Here is a 22,017-nt window from a genome sequence, read left to right on the forward strand (position 1 = left end):
ACACTAGACATATCATGGGCTCGCGCCCTTTATTACGCATTTGTTAAGGACACGCATGTGGTCGAATTAATCAATCAACAACATGCTGTACCGTTTTAGTCATGTGACAATTATAAAGTAGGATTGAAATACAAACTATTAGGGGCTTTTTGTTATTTTGACCAACTACATTTTTGTTTTCAGACTCAGAATATTTACTTAATGTTTTTATTTTAACAGATTTCCATCAGAGAATGACTGGTCTCTAAGGCTTAAGCCTATAAGTATTTAGTCCAGCGCCCTTCAGGCCTTTTCAAAACATTACACAGAGTTTGGGTGGACACTACATTGCTCAAATGGACCTCCATCGGACTGCCTTTAAGATAGAAAACTCCTCCTACATGCCCAATCCGCTGACGTCCCCTGCTCTCATGGTCCTGGCCTCAACAGCTGAGGCTGGACGCAATGCCTCTGTACCTTGTCAGCCTCCCAGGCCCTTTGGAGTTCCAGTCACTCTGGAAAAAGACATGCACCTCCCGTTCCCCAGTGGTTCCTACACTTTCGCCTCCATGTACCACCGCCAAGGAGGTTTCCCTTCTCGAGACTTTCCCACCCCTCTTCTCCACCTTCACCCACAGTTTGCTCCACCCAATCTTGACTGTTCTCCACTCGGTATGCTCAACCATGGAAGGGTGGGGGCCTTTCGGCCGTTCTCCTCTCCACACGAGGAGCGTGACGGTGGGGGATACCAGTCTGCCTTCCTCCCTGCCAATTGCTTTAAGGGCTGTCTGGAACCAGAGGCAGCACCCCACCTCCGCTACACTGATGTGGAGGGGAAAGAATTTGACTTTGGGGGCACTCATGGTTCTCCAAGTGCCCTGAAGGTAACTGAGGATGTTGGGAAGAAGCTCTTTGGCTTGTCTGGGCTGTTGGCAGATGTGCAGGCTTCATCTGGCCCAGAGGAGCACAGAGAACCATGTAAGTTTCTCACAGTATCTTTGTCTCTTTATTCAAGCCAACAACATGATTGAATATCTGAATAAACTGTTATTTTACTGCACAGTGCATCGTTACATTCATATGATACAAACAATCAACCATACAAACCTTTGGCCTTCGAGATGAGGGAGGGTGTTCTATTTTCTTATTGAATAATTAACTGTGTTTTGAAGAGTTTAAAGCTTAAAATGTAAAAAAATAAATCAAGAGGCAGGTCAGCCAAAAAGGACACTAAGCACGACTCAACATAAAGATTTTTTTTCTGCTAGCTCAGTGAGGCCAGTAGTTCAGATTTTTACCTGCCCTATCATTATCCCCACCACAAATATGCTAAATTTTTTGTGATGTTTTTCAATATTTCCCATAAAAAAATTATAAAAAGAAAATATATATATTTTTCCATGAAAAAAAAGGAGACATTATGTAGCTCCATAATAGCTATAAATCCATAATTTTTTGCTTGAAAATGACGATACAGTGTGAAACATTACTGAAATTTTATACTGATGCTTCCAATACGTCAAGTCATTCTCGCAATTTCGGCAAGTCCTTGTCAATGTTACCCAGCTAGATAATGCTTCTATGGTGACATTTAAATCAGCATAATTTATCAGCGATTTTCAATACATTACAAAAAAGCACAACAATTCAAATGTCCTAAATTCTCTTACACATGCCATGGGCCATCATTATTATTGAGCCCTGCCAACTACCAAAACATAAAACTAAGTTATGTGTATCTTAAATCTAACTTACAGCCACTGATTTTGTTATATAAGTCTTGTTCACATGCAGTCCACAGACAAATGCCAAGAGTAGGCCTAGTCTTCCTGAGTAGGCTATAACAGTTAGGCTATGCATGGAATAAGTACCAAATCAGGAACCACTGATCATGAGATGACAAAGGCGGAGGATTCGCAAATCTCTCAGTGCCAGACAACTTGTCAGTGATAACGAGCAGGAGATGCTGCTCGGCAACCACGTCTCTGAGTGCGACACCTCCGGCTCAATATCGCCCCCCTGCCATCTATCCTGATTTGTTGACAAATGAGTGGGTGAGAGTGTCAATCTTGGCTGTAAGGAGAACGTGGCTGCTCATTACCTTGCTCTGTAATTGGCCGCCCAGGCGAAGGACCTACATTCGTGCACCTCGGCGGGGCGGGAAAAGAGGTGCTTGAGCTTAAATTCAGAGGACATCAGAACTTACCGAGGGGGCGTAGCAGAGAACCTGTGACATGAAAGACGCGACAGAGGTGCTGAAGAGCCACGCTATATCAGAGACGAATGTCAGCTGGAAAAATAATGACTGACTTTGACAAGTAGAGGAGAGATTGTAAGGAAAAAGAGTCCCACATCAAGGTTGTTTAAGAAAAGTTTGCGTTTCCGTTTTTGCCTCATCTAGGAGTGGGTTGTTGTCATGCTTCTTTGAGAGTGGCAAAGGATAGGCCGCATATCCATTCACCTCAAAACACCAAAGTATGTCTGGTTGTGTATGTGAGTGTGTGAATGTGTTTGCAGTTGGAGGCTGTGACAATTGTCCTTGTGGTTTAAAGATTGGATCTTAATTACAGTATATAAGAAAAACTATTGTTTTATTTTGGGTTATAGAGGGGTGTTTATGGCTGTGCTTGTAACATAATTAACACGTTAGTGTATTGAGCTTGAACAACCAAAAGTCTGGCTACACCTACTCATTCACTATTATCAAAAATGTTCACATTGTAGAATTGTAATTAAGTGTTCACAAATCTAAACTATCTCATATTTTTGATTCAACCAAGTCGCCTTTACAGTTCTCCACACTCTGGACATTCTCTCAGCCAACTTCATGAGGTGTCCACCTGGGATGCTTTTTTAAACAGTATGAAAGGAGCTCCCATGTATGCTGGGCACTTGTCAGCTTCTTTTCTATCACTATCTGGTCCAACTCATCCCAGAAACCTTTGACTGGTAATGTATAATTGAACTAAATGTGAAAATCAAAGTTCAGGTTCACATGGCATGATAACCTGTAAACAACCTCACACACATGCTGTTGTGTCATCAGAAAGAGATTTGTCATTTGTCTAATATCTGACCCTTGGGCCGTGACTCCAAGCACTGTGTTATTTCTGTGCTTGTCTCTCAAAATGTTCAAAAGCACAGAGTATCCTCACAGCTGTTTAAACAGTTAGATCTTTTATATTCGTTTCGAGGGACAGATGCCTTCACTGGGCCGAGTCATGTTTATTTTCCTTTGGGAGGCATTTTAAGTTTTTGGTCAAGACATGATGAGAAAGAAAGCTTAACAGTAACTATGGCTAAATGTCTTGTGTCCTGCTGCTTTCTGGGCTTATGCTGTGTGTGCTTGGCATAATCTTCCTCAGACAGCGTAATTGTTGAAATCTGCCAGTTCACACAACATTGTCAGGCTCAGACTGTAAAGGAACGTTCCAATTCACTGTTTACAAAGTTGTGCTTGGGTTTCCACAATGCTTTTCCATATGAACAATGTGTCTATGCTGGATTTTGTGGAAACTACAGGAAGAAAGCAGGTATTTTAAAATTGAGAAACACACTCTGCAACATGAGCCATGTTCCTACCTTATTACCATAATAATAAAATGAAAAGCCAGAAAATAAGACAAGGCAAGATCAACAGGAGGAAGAAAACTGTAAAGACAGGAATGGGAGCAGTTTTGATAGGCTGCCATGTATTACGGATAAACACTTGCTACCTGATAGATTGGGCTAACAAGCCAACAAACTCCAGAGAGTGAAAAGTGATAGTGGAAAACTTCTGTGATCATATGGAATCAATAGCACACAAATTCCTCCGTAGGTATTCAGAAGAAACCTTTGGTATTATAGGCTTGAAAAAGTGACTTTCACGTTCTTGCTATCAATTACCCCAAAGTTCAACATGTGTGGACGTTATGGGTTGATCTGATCCAGTCATATAGTTTAGAACAGGGCTATTCAGCTTCATTGACAAGTGGGCCAGATGGAAAAAATCTTTGGGCCATGCGATCTAAGCCAGAATATTTTGTTAATGAAAAATTTCTTTCAGATATCATGTTATAGTAGGCCTATTTATAGGCCTATAAAAACATCTGTGTTTATAGCTTTTATTTATTTATCATGAGAAAACATTTCCAGCATGATATTTTGAAAATAATTATAATAATAATAACACAGATAACCTGAGAAAAAATCAATGAATAAATCATCTAAAAAGTTTTGATGATTTAGTATTTAAATTTTCCCATTCTGTCGAAATGACGGATAATGATTATTTGTAGCGTAACATCTGAAAGTGTCTAAAAATGCTTTGCACAACACTGTAACATCGAGATGTGGCACAACGTCCATCCAGTGCAAGTTTACATAGGAAAACAATTGAAAAACAGTGCAAACAGACACAAAATACATTCAGTAAACAGCCACTAAGACAACTGACAACCTCAAGCGGGCCACTGAATAGGCCTGGTTTAGAATGTAATATATTATAATATATTGTTGGTCCTGTGGACATGAACACAATTACATCTAACACATATAGAAAATTATAGTTCTTTATTCAGTAATCTTGATTGCATCAGGGCATATGAAGCAAAACGGAATGTCCCTTCTTGCCAGTTGTCTACAGTTGCTCCACAATCTTCCTCCCAAGATGAATTTTCCTCTTCCACATGGCAAAAAAAGCAACCCACTTAAGTTGAAAATTTGCATTTAATTGCTGCCTTAAATTTGTAATAAAAGTTGAGGTGGTGCCAAATTTACAGGCTGTAGTTTGTTTGCACTTTCAACCATTTTAAATGTAATTACTGTAAAAAACATCAAGTAGAAAGTCTGAAATCTAAAAAAAAAATTAAAAAATATTTGTAATTATTAAAGGGGTCATGACATGAGAAACCAAATTTGCCTTGATCTTTTGGTATATAAGAGGTCTTTGTATCATTAAAACGTCCTGCAAGTTTAATATTTTAAGACGTCCTCCCCATTCTAAACGAATCATTTATTTAATCAAGCTCAAAATACAGCTCGTTCTGGATTCATGGTTAGAAGTGACGTGAGGGTTAGAAGTGACGTACCAGCGTTTGCATATGACCGCCTCCAGCACAAGATAACTACGCTTTAAGCGCCAAGACAACTACGCTCATTTCAGTATCGCCGTGCGCCTCACAAGTGTTCAGTCGATGGACAGCGAGCTCTGACAGAGACTACTTGTGCACAGGAAAATTACGATGCCACACAGATGTGCTGTTCCTGGCTGTGGTCAAACAAAACCTCTGAATAAGTTGCCGAAAGATCCAGACGTCAGGGAAAAATGGATGCAGTTTATTTTTTGCGGACGTCCCAGTCACGGCAGTGTTAACTTTGAAGCGTTTGTTCTGTACATTTTAAGGATGACTGTTTTGAGAACAAATCTCAATATGATGCTGGCTTTGCCAGAAAACTGTTGCTCAAAGATAAGTCCGTGCCGACTATTCTGGGAACAACGACGACGCAAACTGTAAGTAATCTATTTTAAACTTTAAACTACCTTTTAAAGCGCAATTTCATTCATTATGAATAATCACAGTGTTTTTACTTAGTTTACTTGCATATTGTTCTGGCTGGGGCGTCAATAATTGATACATAGGCACTGACGTTAGCCAATCATAACAGTGGGCGTTAACACTGAAGTCTTAAATGGAAAACGCTCCCAAAACAGACTGTTTGAATCAGAGGATGAGAAACAGGGTGGGAAAAGGTCATAAATCACTAGATTTTAAAAGTTTTTCTTAAAAAAAAATATATTAATACTATAATTGCACCTAAGGGAACATAATAATACAATAAAAAAACCCATGTCATGACCCCTTTAAACATTGATAACCATCTTTACAGTATATTCAACATGAAATAAGCAAACATGTTTGCTGACACAATGCCTTCAAAACTGTAAAAAATTATTTTGCATTTTTAGTTATCATAACTAAATGTAAAATAACGTAAAACATTTAAAGAAATTTGAGTTAGAATAACTGCCCTGGGTTAATCTTATTGAGAAAACTCAATTTTCCAAGTTTTTGTTGGTTGAACTTGAAATTAGTTATTCAACTAAAGAAATATAAGTCAAGAGTCAACTATAAGCCAACTATGCACATCACACTCACGTATTCAGATTCCCAGCATGCACTGCTGCATGAATATTATGCAAATTGCTGTATTACTGTCTACTTATTTTTTTATTTATTTTTTTTTTTACTGTTTGCAGTTTTTAATTATGCTGTTGGTGGTTGTTTAAATGAAAATATCAGAACTTGTAATTGAAATTCGCTAATCACTTAAAGTGAATTAAGTTGATTAAACTAAGAAAGTTACTTTACTTAAAGGAATAGTTCACCCAGATATGAAAATTCTCTCGTCATTTATTCACCCTCATGCAATCCCGAATGTTTATGACTTTCTTTCTTCTGCTAAACACAAATTAAGATTTTTAGAAGAATTCTCTGCCCTGTAGGTCCACACAATGCAAGTGAATGGTGGCCAGAACTCCGAAGATATAAAAAGCATATAAAGACAGCATTAAAGTACTACATATGACTCTAAATCCACACTCCCAGAAATGATATAATAGGTGTTGGGGAGAAACAGATATATATATATATTTTTTTTTTTTTACCATAAATATCCATCTTTGACAAGTCTTTCATTCATAGAGAGAGACAGAGGCAAACAAAAGTCAGAAGATATAAAGCTTATCAGTAAGACAGTGGCAGCTCTCCTGACTGGTGGTTAACAAGAGAATAATGTATCACAAGATAAATGGCTCCCTTTATTGCTGCTTATTACTAGACAAGCCAGAATAAGCCATCTAATCTACAGCCAAGTTAAAACTGAAAAAAAAAAGAAAAACAAAAAACGATTTTTATGTACATCACCCTTGTTGGCCTTACCCTGTTGTGGTTGACTTTATTGCTTTTGGTGTGTGTTGAATTTGCCATTGAAAATATCAAGTCTTTTGTTTCTTATCATAGAGCAGGTACTATCTCTGATCCCCATGGGGCGAGTAAAATTATAAATCTCTGTCCACAGCCTTAAAATGTTATCACTGCTTTGCCTGCTATCCTCTGTGTGTGTACCAAGATATGTTGATTGTTTTCTTTATGGCAGTAAGGTCTTTATGAAGCAAACTGACTGGGAATCATGGGCGGCCTAATTAAGGGGGGCTTGAGGGGACAAAATGAGCATATGTATGAGCTACAGCTGGCAGATGCTATAAAATGTGGCTCATTGTGAGAACTGCAGACGGACTGTATTTACCATAGAGATCATAAATCTGGGAAGATTGTCCAGCTGGCAACAGTCTTGTATTGATCTGCTGAATGTTCGTCTGATCCTCTCTCTGTCCTTAAGGTTAGAGGTTTGCTATGGGGCTGTTTCTGGTATTAAGTTGCGTTCTGAATAAGGACAACGTGTTTGCTAAGGGTCAAGATCAATATTTATTGGCTAGCAGGTTTTTTATGGCCTTACTGTGTGTAAACATGCATACATGCAGACACAAAGATGAATTTGAATAGACGCTCACACAAACATGCATGCATACCCCTTATTTAAACTGTAGTGGTACCTAGGAAACCCTAGAAAAAGTATAATTATAAATACTGTATATTGGGCTATACGTATAAGCTGTATGTAAATATATTTGTATTTGTTATTTATTCAAAACATCCATAAAATGTAATTTACTATCAATGATTCTATTTGATGTTAAATTAGACAAATGTGATATTTTGTCACCTGCTGCGAAAGTAGTTTACTCTCCTAATATTCTCTTAAATGGGAGAGCTTTCATCCTGGTCAGGGGGCTTGCTGTTCTTCTTTTGTTTTCCTCTTCATTCATCTTCTCTGGATGGAAGGAATGTGAATGAGAGTGGAGGTCTGTGTACCACCCATTTTGTTCATCACAGTGGACTTCAAACAAACGCCAATCAGCCCAGCTCAATTTTTCCTTAGTCACTATTTAGTTGATGTCAGCTTTCTTTGATAATACGTTTTTTTTTTAACTCAATAAATGTTATATCTAGTTTGCCGTAATGCCGTAATCCCTAAAACAACTATAAAAATTAATTTTTACAGCTCAAATAATACACAAGTTTTAACAGAAGATTTATGTAAGTGTTTTTATACAATTATTAGCTTCATACTTCTGGCTTTAAACCCTCCAAAAATGGACCCAATTCACTTCCATTGTAAGTGCCTCAATGTAACATCGATTTTTGTTTTTTAAAAGAATCGGAGAGATGAGACAAAATTATTTTTGTGGTAATCAACATTATGTATTAAGGTTCTCTTTTTTCCATTGATTGTGTATGGAAATGTAACCTGGACATGTTTCTGTTAGATTCACTCACAGCAATCTATTTTACTCAGCTAATTGTGTTAATCAGTGGCATCAATGGCAAACACACATTTTTATAGCTTACCACAAATTCTCATTCAGTCATAGTTGTATCCTTTTAAACCTTTGGCATAAAGAAATCTCACTTTGAGCTGTTGACTGTAGATTAGATGCATTAACAAGGGTCTTGTAGGCCCATTACTGGCAGGATCAGCATGCATGTCGTCTGAGGGCTTCACAGGCTATGGGGGCTCTCGTTAAAACAGCACTACTCCACCCTAGGCTTTTATGTGTTATTGGAAACGTGAGTCAAATAAAATAGGTTCTTTTCCCCTGGGGGCTCAACCAGATTTACGATAACAGTTTCTTGCACACCATTATGCAGAAATAAGTTTCAGAGTTTTTTTTCCCACTTTTCTATATAAGTAATCTGTACTCCAAACCAGATCAAATAAAGTTTCATTATGCTGTCATTGCAGTATATTTTTATGATATAATCCAATGGTTTGGCAGGAGAAATTAGAAATATGAAAAATTCTGTCATCATTCCATCACCCTCATTTTATTCCAAACTTGTATGACTTTCTTTCTTCCATAAAACACACAATTAGATGTTTAGCGGAATGACAGCCTTACTCAACATTTACTTGTATTGAAAAAAGATGCAATGAAAGTGAATGTTGACTGAGGCTAACACTGAGGTTTAGTGGATGATGATAAAATTTTCCTTTTTGGGTGAACTATTTCTTTAACCCTTAAACGCATGGTAATTTTTCCAAACCCTCTTACATATTAGGGTCTTTAGAGACCCAGAATTCACACCTATCAAAAATGGATTTACAAAATGTCCATATTTTTTCACATTTTCAAAATATTTTCAAGACAATTAGAAATGAATAAAAAAAGAAAATGATACAAGTGTGTTCACACTTGTAGTTTGGTTATCGTGGTCCTCTTGGTCCGGACCAAAAAAGAAAATGTTACATTTAGTCCTGGTTTGCTTACCATTCACACTGGCATTTTTAACACTGAACCTAAAGATACAAAACAAAAGGCATAAGGATAAGGTCACAACCTGATTGGACAGCTTTTATGACGTATATTTTGTGACAGAACTTGCCGAACATCCAAAACAATGCTGGTTGCTGGGCTAAATACGCTCATTGGATTTATGTATATATGGTGGTATTTTTACCAGCTAAGAACAAAGAAGGAGTCAAAACAGTGCCAGGAATTCCTCCGTTGCATACACAAATGAAGATATGCTGCAAGGAGGCAGTGGTTCGGATGTCTGTACCAAACAGTAATTGGCAACATAGCTCCTATGATGAGAAGAACCAGGTATGTTTGAGATCAGTATTAGGCAAATTACTTCCTGTTATTGGTCCGTTTAGATGTCTTTGGTCCATGCTGTGTTCATGTATCAGTCGAACCACACCAGAGTTCGTATGGAAGTGGACCAAGACCCTCTATTCAGAGGGTCTCGGTCTGCTTGTTGGTGCGCAGCAAGGTTCAGTTGGCAGTGTTCACACTTGTTCAAATGAACCGCACTAACAGAGCAATCGCACCAGAGTTCGTTTTATTCAAACTAAACCTGCCAAGTGTGAACACACTCTAAGCGTTAAATGCTACATAAAAGCAGTTTGGACATTTAGGCAATAGAAAGGTCTGAAGTACAATAGTACTGCACCTGATCGACCGGCATGGTGTGTTCCAAAACAGCCCTCTCTGATCTTTCATCAAATACAGCAGGAAAGAGACTGGAAACATGTGGGGTATGCCATGGTGGAGAGGGAGCAGTGGTGTCTCAGGGTTATTATTTAGTGTCGGGCACAAACAGTCACTTAACTATCAATTATTTGACGATCTTTGAAACATTGACAAATAATTCCAAATTCTGTCACATATGTGCTTCTTGTGTTTCACTTTATGTTCACATCAGGGACTATGAAGTTCTGTGAACTTGTGCATGTGTGTATGTGCTTTAACCGGCAAAGTTTAAAAACTTTGTTTTAGCACAGCGGTTGATTGACAGGTAGAAGTTTCACACTAGAACTCATAGGTTTCACAGGACTCAAACAAAGGGAGCCAAAACATCGCATAAAAGCCTATCTAGTGTCATTTATGTGTCATTATAATTGATGCTATGTCCCTCAATACCCTAGTACTTATAAAATGAAAACAAGTATGACTGATAAAAAAAATTATTTAGCTTGGTATTATTTAAAATTTCACAACTTAGTCCCGCTGTACACATATATGGACATACATTTTAAAGAAAACTCTTTGTCCTAGATTTGTATTTATTTTATTTATTTATTTTTGCATGTTTATTAGGTGCTACTACTTACAAATCAAAAAAGGAAATGGAAAATGCACACAGCAGTCACGCTCAGGTATCAGGAGGATAAGCTTACACTTTATATAACATAAATTAAATTGAGGAAAATGTTTTCATGCAATTAAATTAAGCTTTTTTTTACAAAAAGTTATTTGTTTGAATGGATTTGTTTTAGTCTTGTGGTATGAACTTGATTATGCAATGAAAATAAATACGACTGACAGATTCGAACTTGGGTCATACATATGCACCACCATGTAACATATCAGACCACTATAGAATCTTTTATGAAGTTTTTTTTTTCTTCTGGCATACATCAGAATTAAGGAAATGCAAATGGTCAAAAAAGTCAATTTAAGTTTTACACATTTAAATTTACTTCATGCAATGAAATCAATTTGTCTAAAAAATTAATAATTGTGTTGCATAAGCTCATTTTAATGAATTAAATCGAACAAGTAGCAAAAATCTCTTCTTTTTTTATTTGCACTGTGCATATAGCACCACAGCCTTGCATTCTGAGAGCAATTGAAAACATATTGTTAAATGTATTTAAAAAGGCAATTGGATTTTAATTGATACAACATCAGGTCTTTATTAAAATGTTTTATATTTGTTCATGACTGACTGACATGTTTCTGTTTAGAGAGGTCTGTAGAGAGCAACGATTTGGGCACAGTGGTGTTTCTGCGAATGACCCTTGAAACTTAGTCCACCTGTAGGGCCTCTAACATCTGGGACTGTCATTAGTGACTGATGCTTGGCTGATGTTTGCTTGTAATAATCTCCAAATGGCTATTCAGTCTTTTTGCACAAGTCACACTTAACACCTTGCTGTCTTACCACAAACCAAAGTTGATCTGGGGTTTAAAAGATTTTAGCTGGTGTTGAGAGCAGATGACCTATCATGAATGTATTTATCAGCACTTTTTCTGTGTGTATGTGTGTACTGGTTTCACTTGGTACGAGAGCATAAAAACATATAAAACAGCATAAAGTGATGTAGCCAAAGAGCCATAAGTATTTAGCATTGCAGGTTTTGAAGCTTAACTCATTTGATAGAAGAATACAATTATAGTTTTTATTTCCTATGGATGTTTTCAAGTACTTTGATTAAACATTGAATAAAAATCAATTTAGTCCAGTGTATCTTCCATTTGTGTTTTTATTGTATTGATTTTTTTAGTGGATTTCTTTCCCCCTTTTCATCCAATTTGGAATACCCAATTCCCAATGTGCTTTTAAGTCCTCATGGTCGCGTGGTGACTCGCCTCAATCCGGGTGGGTGGTGGAGGACAAATTCAAGCTGCCTCTGTGTCTGAGACCGTCAACCCACGCGTCTTATCATGTGGCCTGTTGAGCGCGTTGCCATGGAGACATAGAGCGTTATTGCCACAGAGACATATAGGCTTCACGCCATCCACCGCGGCATTCACGCTCAACTCACCACGTGCCCCACTGAGAAAGAACCACATTATTGCAACCACGAGGAGGTTACCCCATGTGACTCTACCCTCCCTAGCAACCAGGTCAATTTGGTTGCTTAGGAGATCTGGCTGGAGTCACTCAGCACACCCTGGGATTCAAACTAGCAAACTTCTGGGGTGGTAGCCAGCATCTTTACCACTGAGCATAATACCAATTTGTATTATGTATTTTACTGTACTCCAAAATCCATGTCAGAATATCATCAATTACATTCTGAAACACTCTGTTTTCAAAGTCATCTTAACATCAAATGCTTATTTCTGTGTTTTACAAAGTCTGCTCTGATATGGTTAATGTGACTTAAGATCAGGATCTGACCCTTCTGTGCCTTGTTTGTATTGGAGCGTGAAAGATCCTGGGGAAATGTAGTTCAAATCCTATTGGGAATAAATGTCATAACCATAAATCAATCTTTTGGTAATTGGTGGGACAACAACAGTCACACAGTATATAACGTTTTATGTGCCTCTTATGTTTTTTATTGCAGTATTAACGAGGGGCTGTATGTCACAGAGTGGACAGGGAATTTGCCCGAAAGATGGCTGCTGTCCATAAGCTTCAGTGTGTGGATGTGATTCAGCTTCTCTTGGTTGAGATCCCCTCATTTGCATGTGACAATTAGTATGCTAATTGCTCCTTATTAGCCCATGGGACCACACAAGCACTGTAGCATTAAAAGGTTCAGTCTTATTATGACTCAACAATTCCCACGAGTTTCCGTAATCAAAACACCATCAAACCCATCAGAGCATATCTGTGGTTTCTCCCACTAAAGATATTTTTTCCCCAAACTCTTGTAAATTACCCTTACAAAAATCGAGAGATCTGGCAAACTTGCCGCAATTTCACATGCAAATGAGCTTTGCGGCAAACACTTCATTGTCTCCAAAGGTGTGCTGCTTGTTCACCACTACCAGTAAAGAGCTGCAAACTTCTTGCAAACATTTGCAGCAAATCACAGGCTCATTGTATGTTAAAATAATGAGTGGGAAATTTGCAGCAAGTTTGTAGCAGGTTTGAGGGAAGTTTGTCAGAACTTTATTTATTTTTTGTTAAATCTGTGCCAGATTGATAAGTGTAGCCATAAATTCTGCTGGTCTGAAATGCATTTGAAAGTCTGAATTGAATAATGCACCCAAAAATGATAATTTTGTCATTATTAACCTATATATAAATAAATATATTAGGGCTGTCGATTTAATGGTGCTGTAAGCAATTTAATTTTTTTATGGAAACGTATGCAAAAAAATGTCCTACTCCCTGAGAGATATTACTGAAATAAGTGTTGTAAGATATCTCACCAGTCTCTTTGACAGCTACTCTGTAAACAGCAAACAAAAATGTGTCCATGGACAATGACGCTTTTGACCTGTCAGTCATTTTACACGTTCTCATTGTGGCAGCAAATTATTGAGACATGCTGCCATTTTTAAGCCATGATGTTCATAACAGTTGTCAGTTGAGGGCGCTATTTTAATGCATGATGTCTGTCTCAATAAAGCTCATTTGTTATCTTTGGAGTACAAGTTTTTGGAAAGATTGGGTGTGGTTAATCCAACGGTTCAGTCTTATGTAAATACAATGGCTAAAATTGCTGATAGAACCTTTATTAATGTGTTAATTTAATGAGTGAATAATTATATTTAAAAAAATGTGCGTAAAAAAAATTATAAAATAATTATGTCTCCAGACCATAATAAGGAATATTCCTACCATCTGAGCAATTCAAGCTTGAAGTACCACTTGTTTTTTCCAGGGGGCAGAAAGCGAAACTTTATAGGCAATGCGCAGCTTATACAGAGAACAACAAACCCACACTCATATACAGCATACAGCACAAGATGAGAACATGTCTTGTGTTCAAACACAGCTTTATGGAATGCAAATCTGAACAATTAGATCTCAAGACATGTTTTTCTAAGATTCAAACTACATTTAACTTGACACAGTAACCTTAAAACGGTATGTTGACAATGTGACGCAAACAAAGTGAGACGCTTTAAAAGCATCCATCTGACAAAGGTGTAAATTGATGCATCCTTAGACAAGACCTTAAAATAAATCTCGCACTGATTGACGAATTCAGTTGCAAAATGGATTGCTGTGAAATGTAGGCCAATGATTGGCTTATGTTCAATACTGTAATGTGGAAATAATCAAAACATTGACAATTTTTTTATTGAATATACATTCATTACTCATCTGCCACAGTAATGTAATGCATTTTAATTATGAATATATATATATATATATATATATATATATATATATATATATATATATATATATATATATATATATATATATATATATATTATTTATAATTATTTAAATAATACTATATATCATTATTTAATCATTGTTGAAGTATTGATATTTGAGGGGATATCACATCAAAATTTATATATGCAATTATTTAAGATAATTTTTGTAAATGTATAGCTTTTGATACTTTTTGTGAGGAACAGAGTGAAAACTTTGAGCCGTTTATCACTAATAATCTTTCCCACCACTGATTTACATTTAAGCATTTGGCAGACACTTTTATCCAAAGCGACTTAACAGTGCACTTATTACAGGGACAATCCCCCTGGAGCAACCTGGAGTTAAGTGCCTTGCTCAAGGACACAATGGTGGTGGCTGTGGGGATCGAACCGACAAACATCTGCTTAACAGTTTAGTGCTTTAGCCCACTATGCCATCACCACTCTGCTGATGCTCGCATCTAGCCTGTTTTTGCAGATTGTCAAATTGGTTTTTACATGTATAATAACCAAACATGATGTGCCATTACAATTTTGGACAGCAATGATACTGTATGTTGTCACAGAAAAACATACAGGTTAGAAACCACTCCTTTAAAAGTATATTATGCTCTGTTAATTTAGGCATCTGGGGAAGACCTTGTCCAAAAGGAGAGGAATTTAGCCTCATTAGCGAATGCTAAGCGGGCCTTCAAAAGCTGTGTCCTGAGCAGATGGGGAGACTGAACTTTTAGCTCAAAGTGCCCTTACTGCTGATTTGTTTTATGACCTAATTGAACAAGAATAGAGACCTGTGGATCTATATCAGCTCAGCCTCCAGTGGCCTTTGTTCCTCTATGCTTTCAGACATGGTGTATTGGCTCAAGGGATTGCTGGTGTATTGATTGGGAAATGATGAGGTGCGCACACACGTACACACCCAGAGAATGACTTTGGCAGGCTTGGCAGATGAGGAGCATCAACTATTGTATTTATCCAGGTCCGTGTGAAGGCTCTGTATGTTTGGTTATCCTTGGCTTTCTGGCCATGACCTGAAATAATGTCATCCATTGTCCAATATTTAAATAGAAGACAAACTGGATGCATAGTAAAATGACACAAATTTGCACACGTTACCATATATTAATAGTAAAATGTTTTATAATATATGCATTAGATCTCACCTGACTGCATCTGTAGCTTGTCAGTCTCTTTCACCTCAAACTTTTGGTGGTCCACATTTTTTGCTCCCTCCACGGCAAAGCACTGTGGCAGAAATCCCTGATTTTGTTGACTTTGGGTGAGAACACCCTCCCCACTTAGCGCTACTACCCTCCACTCATTAGCTGTGTAATTAGACTTTAGCTACTTAATGAGCTGAACAATGCAACGTAAGTGGAGCAAAAAGCTCAGGGCTTGTTAGAGGGCTGGGGTTACGGATGTTTGGATGTTGTGCTGAGCTGGTTGCCTAGTGGCTGTCTTTCCATTGGTAGCTTGAGTTATGTCTTGTTCTATGGTTTGTCTCAGAATTAAGTTTTATAGGGTGATGGTTTGTTACTCCTGAATTTGCTTTTGTCTGAGTTAAAATGGACACAAAAAGATTTGAACTGGCTTTTTAGACAATCCAAAGGCACACACACACATTCTAGTGATAAAAAGTCAGTTTCTTGTTATGAGAAAGGTTTCAGCATTAAATCTGGTCTAATTTTCACCTTATGTTGGCATTAATCACCTACTTAGACAGGAAGAGACTACTAGACCAAGATGTAAAGCAACCAACCTCAATTCCATTCGTTTTCAGTCATTGATGCCTAAAACTTTGTTTTCAGTTTTGTGGCTCTAGGATGACAATCTGCCAAAGCAGTGCCGACCTATAATGTCTTACGTAAACTGTCTGTTTGAGTTAAGAATCAAATTCCCAAGCACACATGGATGAACGCTGTCCAAAACACAGACACTATTTCAGCCAAGAATCATTTGCTAGACGTTCAAGATGAAGTCATGTTTTTCTGTGCTGCAGGAGTTCGTCTGTGTTAAACTCTCTTCAGACTGGGTGGCCCAGTTCTCCCACAGCTCCCACAGCAGGTGGAAACTGTGAATTGCTATTAAAGGGAGGTCAGAGGACTGTCATTAATAACAAAGTGTTTTTGTTTTATCTTGGTCATGAAAAAAGGCACACTCTACAGATTTAGCCAATGTGAGGTTCCGGGAATTACAGAACTGATGTTTGGTGGAATGCTGTTAAAGACCAAGACTGCTTTGCTTCTCTGGCATATGCTCATTATCTTACACAAACTTTGGTGGAAATGTACTAAGTTATGCCCGCTGATAGCATCATTTATTTGCATGTGCTGTGTGCATCGTTTTAGCAAGTCATTAAAATAATTGTGAAAATCAGGTCATTTCCAGGTGCATTTCCCCATCTTGCAGGCAGGCCCTGAGTGCTAGGTTGTAGAGGATGCAGCAGACTATCACGATTTGGCATACTTACTGTATAGCATCACTCCACCACTGTGATCCAAGCCCCCAAATTGTCTCTTTAAAATGCAGAGAGTTTGCTCGACTACATGTATCTGGATGAATGCCACGTTATAACAATCATCTCTATAATTTGATTACCATAACTACCATGATTGCTAAAAAAATTAAACAAACATCTGTTTTAAACAAAATATATATACATTTATAAAAAATATCACCTTCTTTCTGTGGGTGCCAATAGTGCAGCATTAATATAGTGCAACAGTTGGGGTTCCAGAAGAAAAAAGTCCCATTCATTTTTTTCGTAGTGTTATAGACACTAAGGGTTAGAACTGATTTTTAAAGCGAACTTATAAACCTTTAAAGACAGATCTACCATGAGCTCTGAGGTTGTTCATCTATGGTACAGTATATGTTGAAGCCATCTGTCCACATTATTTCAACATTATTTTTTTTAAACGCTCTTTGATTAATAGTGGAATTCCTGGTTAACAGCTACCGGTACACTACCCATGGTCCTGCAGAAAAAGATTCACCAATCAGGGAACCTCGGCCAACAAAGCCCGCCGAATGATCCCAGCACCAACCACCCATTTCCATAATGCACTCTCAATGAATCGGTCTCCCTTCACCATCAAACTACTTATACTAATTCTGCTCACTGCTATTGTGGTTATCAGTTATCAGGATATCAGAGTTACCATTGCCAGTCTGTCTGCTCGAACTAGTCTGGCTATTCTCCTTTGACCTCTTTTTTTGTTTTTGCCACCATTCTTAGTAAATTAGAGAATGTTGTGTGTGAAAATCCCAGAAGATCAGCAGTTACAGAAATACTCAACCAGCCCGTCTGGCACCAACAATCATGCCACGGTCAAAATCACTGAGATCACTTTTTTTTTTTCATTCTGATGGTTGAACATTATCTGAAGGTCCTGACCCATATCTGCATGATTTTATGCATTGCACTGCTGCCACACAATTGGCTGAATAGATAATCGCAAAAATCTAGGTGTGCCAATAATTTTTTGCTTAAATTGTTTATGACCATACCGATAAATGAAACCCGTTTAAACCGTTTACATGAATTACACAATTACGGCTTATTATAATTTGTGTAAAATTGTGCATGTAAACACACTCAATTACTTTAATTTATTTACACAAGGTGCAGTGCTTTACCAGCGCAAATTATTGAACTGAATAGCCGGTGATTATGTTGATTGTGTAAATGTTATATAATTTCTCAGTTTTTTTTTTACTAATATTAAATGGAGCAAAATTAAAGTCAAGTTATTCCATAATGTTTCGGAATCTAAAAAAATCCAACCAATCATCTAATTTCAAAATAAGAGGTGGAAACAAAAGTTCAGCAGTTGGTATCAACTATTTTCTCTGTGGAGGGCAACCAAAGAACCATCTTGTCAAAAGTTAGACATACCCTCTCATTCTATCTCATTCTCTCTCTCTCTCTCTCTCTCTCTCTCTCTCTCTCTCTCTCTCTCTCTCTCTCTCTCTGTGTGTTTGACATTGGTAGAGACTCCAGCGAGGCAGTTGTGTGCTTAGGCAGACTGTGTCTCGCTGGCTGGCTCTGAACAAGAACAACCTGTTCTTCCCCGGTGGCCAATAAAATGAGAAAATCCACCACTGTGCCACCATACACAGGCCAGTCCGATAGATGCACTTGTCTCTGTGTGAATGAGTGTAAGCATGGCTATGTACAGTAGATCCAAATATGTCCAAAAACTGGCACAGGAAATCTTAACCAATTCATAAATCCACAACTTTTTTTTAAGATCCTTTGTGCAGGTACTGTAACTTGCAGGTGTGCTCAATCAGGGTAATCAATTCTGCTCTTTCATCATTGGCTTATTATTAATTTTCTTGGTCAGACAGTGCTTCCTGTGTTCGTGAAAGCCCTGTTGCCCTGTTTGAGGATCTTCTTAATCACATCCTCCAAAGCTTGAAAGCTGTCACAAAATCTGTATTATTCCAAAACAAGATGACTTCAAAGGATCCTTTTCTTTCTTTCCTTGTCAGTGTTTCTGTATTTGAACAGCGAGTGCAAGGCCATCTGATCTTATCAGCTTGTATGTGGGAGTACATCGCGTAAGATTGAAATGGCTTATTATTGTCTGTTGGGCTCATTAGTTTGAGCTCCTCACACCTGCTCAATAAGGATGTATTGAATGAGGGCAGGCGAAACTGTTACTTAAAGGTTATTTTGATTCGGAATAATACAGAAGTGTGTGTGTGTGTGTGTGTGTGTGTGTTTGTGTGTGTGTTTTACAGTGAGGCTAAGCGCAGTTCAGCCCCTCAAGCATAGGGTTTATGAGGTGTTAGCTGTCACTTCATTGACTCCCGACTGGCCCATTACGCTCTATGCAGACAGAGCTGTCTCAGGTGCAGAGTTCACTTTTGGCCCCCCACACACACTTATAGAAGTGCACACAAATATATACATACACATACAGAATGTGCATACATAGACATTCTCACTCAATCAGTCATACATATTTTCACATTTGTAGCCATGCGTTTGCATGCACAGGTGTGTTTTAGTTAGTCCCTCTACTGTGTAGACTTTAGACAGTACTGTCTCTCTCCGATCCTCTGGTATGCAGGTGGGTCTTCATCTTGGCCAGTTTCTCTGTCACTCAGACTTAGTTTATTTGAAGTGTCTGTCTGCACAGACCCATAACTCCAACTGATGAATTCTCGGGGAGACCATAAAAACCAGCACCAACCCATCAAATAATGGGAGTTTATATCAGACTACAGTTTGAGTCATGACACAGGGTAAGATGAGGGTTCTTCAATGTCATTAGAATATCATGCTAAATACATCATATTGGCCATTTTCCAAACTACATTTTTGCACATTTGAAGGGCACTGCGGGAAGGGGACGCCATTCCAAGGGTCGTTCCAAAAGTAAGAAAAAAAGGTTTTTCTCGAAGTGCTCTACCACAAGACTGTTAGCAAAGGGTACATTCATACAGTAATGCCATGTACCTTTCATAGTGCCCACATCCAGACCTCTGTCCTTCGGAGTGAGATGATCGCGATGATCCCTTTCGAATGGAATTCACCCAATGTCGTAATGTGTATTGCACTATTTTTCCTCTATTTGTAAAAAGGCTCTTTTGTTGACTTGACCTCACACAACACATTATGTGTTTTCCTTTAACACACACACACACACACACACACACACACACACACACGCACACAGTGGTCTCTTGCTCATCACAACTATTGATCAGCTTGTCTCTGTTATTTAAGATTCCCTAAATATGCATTAATTAAGCCTGTTGAAGCCATCTAGAGAATCATTCTCATCCTCAATATCAACTGCTTTTACTTGGCTATCACAATAATACAATATCCTATTGATGAGACTCAATGCAGCCTGGTTGATGAATAACTGCCAGCTTAATTTCTGCAGCATTTTGCTTTAGCCACACTATAACCAGTTATACCGTGTGTTTAATTATGAGTAAATACTCTACAGATGCAGTCACTGTCACCTCCCAGCTCTCCTGAGTATCTTAAAAGATTCCATGCTTAAATACCTGCTTCTTTTGAAGGTCTGGACTCACTGTATTGATTTTCTGAGCTGGAGAATGTTGGTTAAAGAGGCTTATTAAAAATGTCACTCCATGGCTGGAATTGTGGAGTATTACAAACGATAATGAATGTATTGCAGGCACATGATTAAGTGTAATACTGCTACTTACAGTACATCTCTCAGCTATGTATTAGTGAAGATTAAAGCCATGCAATTGTTAATTAATGGGTGGATGACTCTATTATACTCCTCGAGAGAATACACCCAGAATAATAATGTATTGTTATACCAAAATAGGTTATCTTAAGAATACATAACATATTAGGACCGGTGCACAGTGGCAGGGAATATTTTGTCTTCTCTTACATCTATGAATCCTGGGCATTTTCAACCTTTATTCAGCTGTTTAACTCACATTGGAGGTATGTTATGCAAATTTACTCATTTAACAGACATTTAACAGACTCAAAATAAGAGCAATAAAATATATTCTTGTTGTTTCTCTGTTAAAGCATGGTGCTAGTATTCACAAGGTCACGGCTTTGAATTTAAATGAATGCATGATACAAAACTGATAAAATTGTATTGCTTAAATGCACCGTAAGTCGCTTTGAATAAAAGCATCTGCTGAATCTAAAATAAAAATACCTTTTATTTAAAATGTAGAAATTAAAAGACATTTCATAAGAGATTCGCTTGAGTCTGAGCTCAGATAATTAGTTGAATTGAAGCTGGTGTTTATTGTTTGTCCAGGACTGATCTCTCTGTTACAGTGCACTGTTAAAGGCAGCAATCAGCTCTCTCGAGTTATGAGTGCCACAGCTTTATCTGGAAGCTGTATAGATGTCTGTCCCTCATCTTTATGGGGGCATTTATGATAGAGGGATTTCAGAGACCCTGATCACTCTCTAAGCATCTGAGACCATAACGAGCAGTCATACTCAACCTAGAGGTACATGTTTTTTGTGTGTTTGAATGTGTTTGTGCGTGTCTTGTTTTTTGGGTGTAAGAATGGTCAACTGAGTTGATTTGTAAGATTCTGTATTGTTTGCTGACAAACGAACAATTGGAAAAGACATGTTTATGGGTAGTTGATAAACGGACTGTAATGGATAAGGGATGGGTAAGGAAGAGGCATGAACCAGCAGAAAGGCCACGTGTGGCAGGGCGGAGGGCGGGGCCGGGTCGTGATACTACACACCTGGTCCCGTATTAGGCTAATTATGCCTCTGTGAGGTTTAAAGGCTGACTGCAGAGGGCAGTGCGGGAGAGAGAGATCGTTAGCGGACATGTCCGTCATGTGTGTTTGTGTCTTCTTTTAAGTTTACTATTAAACTATTATTTATATTTTAAAGCCGGTTCTCGCCTCCTCCTTTCCATTGATCCCTTTACACCACGTAAGTTTAATGATGTAACTGAACTTAAAACAACATAAAACAAACATAAACACACACCACATGTGTCTCTCTCTCTCGCTCTCTCTCGAAATTGCGATCTGGCCATTCTCTGTTGACCTCTCTCATCAACAAGGCATTTCTGTCCACAGAACTG

At 38.0% G+C, this 22,017-nt stretch overlaps 1 protein-coding gene across 1 annotated transcript in view; it reads left to right on the top strand.

Moving 5' to 3' along the window:
• Positions 1–311: 311 nt before the first annotated feature.
• LOC127620939 (E3 ubiquitin-protein ligase RNF220-like) overlaps positions 312–22,017 on the top strand; it is a 40,796-nt gene continuing 19,090 nt past the window's right edge. Inside the window, exon 1 of the mRNA XM_052094302.1 lies at positions 312–957. Coding sequence (XP_051950262.1) covers positions 336–957 — 622 coding nt within the window. The 5' untranslated portion in view covers positions 312–335. The remainder of the gene's footprint in view (positions 958–22,017) is intronic.

This window comes from Xyrauchen texanus, chromosome 27 (assembly GCF_025860055.1).
Source record: "Xyrauchen texanus isolate HMW12.3.18 chromosome 27, RBS_HiC_50CHRs, whole genome shotgun sequence".
NCBI classification, from domain to species: Eukaryota; Metazoa; Chordata; class Actinopteri; order Cypriniformes; family Catostomidae; genus Xyrauchen; species Xyrauchen texanus.